The sequence below is a fragment of the Vicia villosa genome, unplaced genomic scaffold (assembly GCF_029867415.1).
Source record: "Vicia villosa cultivar HV-30 ecotype Madison, WI unplaced genomic scaffold, Vvil1.0 ctg.000044F_1_1, whole genome shotgun sequence".
Taxonomy (NCBI): domain Eukaryota; kingdom Viridiplantae; phylum Streptophyta; class Magnoliopsida; order Fabales; family Fabaceae; genus Vicia; species Vicia villosa.
Window position 1 is genome coordinate 1,488,022 of NW_026704976.1, and position 3,244 is coordinate 1,491,265.

A 3,244-nucleotide genomic window follows, 5' to 3' on the forward strand; every position below is an offset into this window, starting at 1 on the left:
GAAAAATATACACAGAAACAAGGGCACATAATGTAAAAATTGATATATAATGTCATTATAATATCACAACAACATGAAAAAGCAAGGGCATATAATGTAAAAATTGACTTATAATGTTGACAACATCACAACAACATGAAAAAGATAAAACCCATACCCCAAATTTACAAACACACCCTCTAATTCCAGTCCACTTCCAAACTCAATATGCATCTAACCAAAATTTCGAATGAGTTGGATTTGGGGAAGTATTCTCAACATATTTGTCATGTAACATTACTCTTGTACTTGTTGATAGTCTCCAAGAACAAAAAATTTCTTCATATTTGGGTGCATCTTCTCTTTTAAACAAGCTTCGAGTCCTTTTCTTTGGTGGAACAAAAACCAACCTCTCCAAAATCGTTCCTCTTTGCAAAATTAGTTTTACTAACTCAAGTTCAGATGGTAGAAACTTAAAATTTCTAATCACCGCAAATTTGAGTTGAGTAAATTTATGATTGCAATTTTCAAGCAAGTTTTTCTGATGCATTTCCCAATACATTCCAAAGTCAAATTGATAACCATCTAGCTGCACATAAACTCAGATCATGACCAAAATATAAAATAAATAACTTAAGAGATTAAAAACATGTTTATATTATATTTTTATTTAAAAATATTATTTATTTTATTTTCAAAATCTATTTATGAATGAGACTTTTACTTCATTGTTAACTTATGAGTCTATCTTTTCAAAATTTTCTTTTATTTTATTATTTAGTTTTCAACTAAAAATGGTTTTTTTTTGGATTGGTTGAAATCTAATGTGTATTATTTTAGAAAAATTGTACATTTTCTTTATAGTTTTTTTTTCAAAATTTCTTTTATTTTATTATTTTAGTTTTCAACCAAAAGTAGTTTTTTTTTTTGGATTGGTTGAAATCAAATGAATATCAATTTTAGAAAAATGGTACATATACTTTTAGATTTTAGATTTAAATCAATCAACAAATAATTAATAGTTATTAGTTGAAAATAAATTAATAGTACTTACGTCGATGAACAATTTCATTAAAGATGGACAATTTTTGAGAAAACTGAATATATCATACGGATTGCAAAATATTGTTCCATTCATAAATATTTGAAGCTCTTTCAAATTCACAAAACAATATTGTGCTTCCCGAAATACCCCATCGCGAATCCTTGCAGTCATACCCTGAAATAAATAAAATAGATAGATATATAGCATGCTATAATTTGCACATAAATAAATAAAATAGTAAGAATTAAAATATAAATAAAAAACAAAATAATCATATATTTATACATATACCTCAATGAGTAGAGGTGTAATGGTAAGAACAGAGACACGAGAGAGATCATTAACTAGAGCTTCCAACTTGGTTGATTGAATGTAGTTTTTTGAAGGTTTAAAGATCAAGGAAGCCTCATACAATTGCATCCCTTGTGCAATTTGAATTGTTAAAAAAATTCCTTGATAAAAAAATGAATGTAGAGTTGGTGAATCAATTTCAATCTCTTCCAAGTCTTCACATCGAGCAATTCTTAATTTTTTGAAATATTTACTTTCTCTAACAATTAAGTTTACTTTCTTAATTGTAGAGCAATCAACCAAATCAACAACTTCAAGCATTTTACAATGCGTAATCAATACATTGAACACATCTTCAGTGATGTGTAGGCTACGTAGACTTATTGTGTTTAGAAATTTCAAACCATTCGGAACCTCTGGTAACTGGATCACACACCTAACCAATTTTAATGTTTTTAATTTATGTAGTGCGTTAAAAACACTAAATTCAATTGTGAAATTAGATCGATAAATATGTAAATCAAGATCTTCCAGATCCTTTTGAGTGCATATTTGTAACCATTTTTTAAGTAACACTTCAATCCCATCAGGATTGATATGTAACTGAAACGTTTTAATTTCAGCACCCTGGTGCGAATTGAACACATGATCAACAATATTTGCCAAATCTTGTTTAGTGTACATAAAATATAATTCTATATTAAATAGGAATCGGCGATTATAACGCCATGATCTTTTGTACTTACTAGCCATAGTTGATGAAGTTACAATTGCATTTTTGATCGGTAAAAAGGTGAAAATGTTTTGAATGATATCCTCAGGAAGATTTACAAGTGAATGACTTTGATTTTCAGAAATGTCCATTATTGAATAGACAAAAGGAAACAATGAAGAAATGATCAAGAACAAGACTGGATTTCAAACTTATACAGATGAATATAAAATGTGATGAATAAGAAAAATGCAGGAACATTGAATTTTAAAGACCAAAACTCAATAATACAGACAAAAAAAATTAATTTAAAAAAAATGAAAGAATGTGTTTCTTATGACCACTTTTGCATATTTTTAATAAGATTTAAATTTAAAATTACTTTTTTACATTAAATTAATAACAAAAAGAAACCATAAAAAAATACTAAGTGACATGGCATTTGCATGCTACAACAAATGCATTTCTAGTATTTGTAGAATTACAACCCACGTTGGATTTTGAGTGTTCAATGCACATGTATTGCTTGTTAGATACTCTTCTTTTTTCTTTTTTTAATAATTGTCTTTAAGATTTTTATAAAATTAAAGGATGATGACTATTTAATATTTTTTATTTTAAAGTACTACTTTAATATCTAACTAATCTGGTCAAAATAAAATATCTTATCATTTAAATACCTTGCTTTTTTTCATTGTTATTTTATGTTCTAATTCTTTTTTTTTTTATATATTTAATTAATAAATTTATACTAAATTTCTTCAATAAAGTATATTTTTAATTTTTCAACTTTAACACATAAATTCAGCGAATCTTTCGAATAATATATTTAATTTCTAAAATATATTATAAAAATTTAACTTACAGGGAAACTGTTGCTAGATACATAAAATTCAAATTCAAATTCAAATTTATTTTAAATTTTTAATATATAATACTAAAATAGGTTAGATGGTATAAAATATTGAAATTAAGAATCGTTAGATGTATTTAAATAATGTTCTTCAAATTATAATTGCTTAATACATTTAATATCTAAAGTCAAAAAAATATATGTTAAATACATCCTATTTAAAAGTAAACATTTTTTATTGATTTATAATACTATTGTTGAATATCGACATATAATATATTTTTTATTGATTTATTGGTCAACACATACTCAAATATATATATAAAATATTCTCACAATTAAATTACTTTGGAGTTTTTAAAAA

General features: G+C 25.1%; 1 protein-coding gene across 1 annotated transcript; it reads right to left on the bottom strand.

Moving 5' to 3' along the window:
• Nucleotides 1–202: 202 nt before the first annotated feature.
• On the bottom strand, nucleotides 203–2,179 carry LOC131622752 (putative FBD-associated F-box protein At1g61330). The gene is made up of 3 exons (XM_058893795.1): nucleotides 1,316–2,179; nucleotides 1,034–1,198; nucleotides 203–568 (listed from the first exon to the last, which is right to left on the bottom strand). Exons 1-3 carry the CDS (start codon nucleotides 2,177–2,179, stop codon nucleotides 203–205), a joined length of 1,395 nt encoding a protein of 464 aa, XP_058749778.1.
• Between the last annotated feature and the right edge of the window lie 1,065 nt (nucleotides 2,180–3,244).

Bases quoted from the DNA above. Each gene is read 5' to 3' on its own strand.
- LOC131622752 (XM_058893795.1), bottom strand. From the start codon at position 2,179: ATGGACATTTCTGAAAATCAAAGTCATTCACTTGTAAATCTTCCTGAG. The intron at 1,199-1,315 runs GTATATGTATAA...TATTTATTTCAG, and splicing joins TTACACCTCTACTCATTGAG to GGTATGACTGCAAGGATTCG. The intron at 569-1,033 runs GTAAGTACTATT...GTTTATGTGCAG, and splicing joins TAATGAAATTGTTCATCGAC to CTAGATGGTTATCAATTTGA.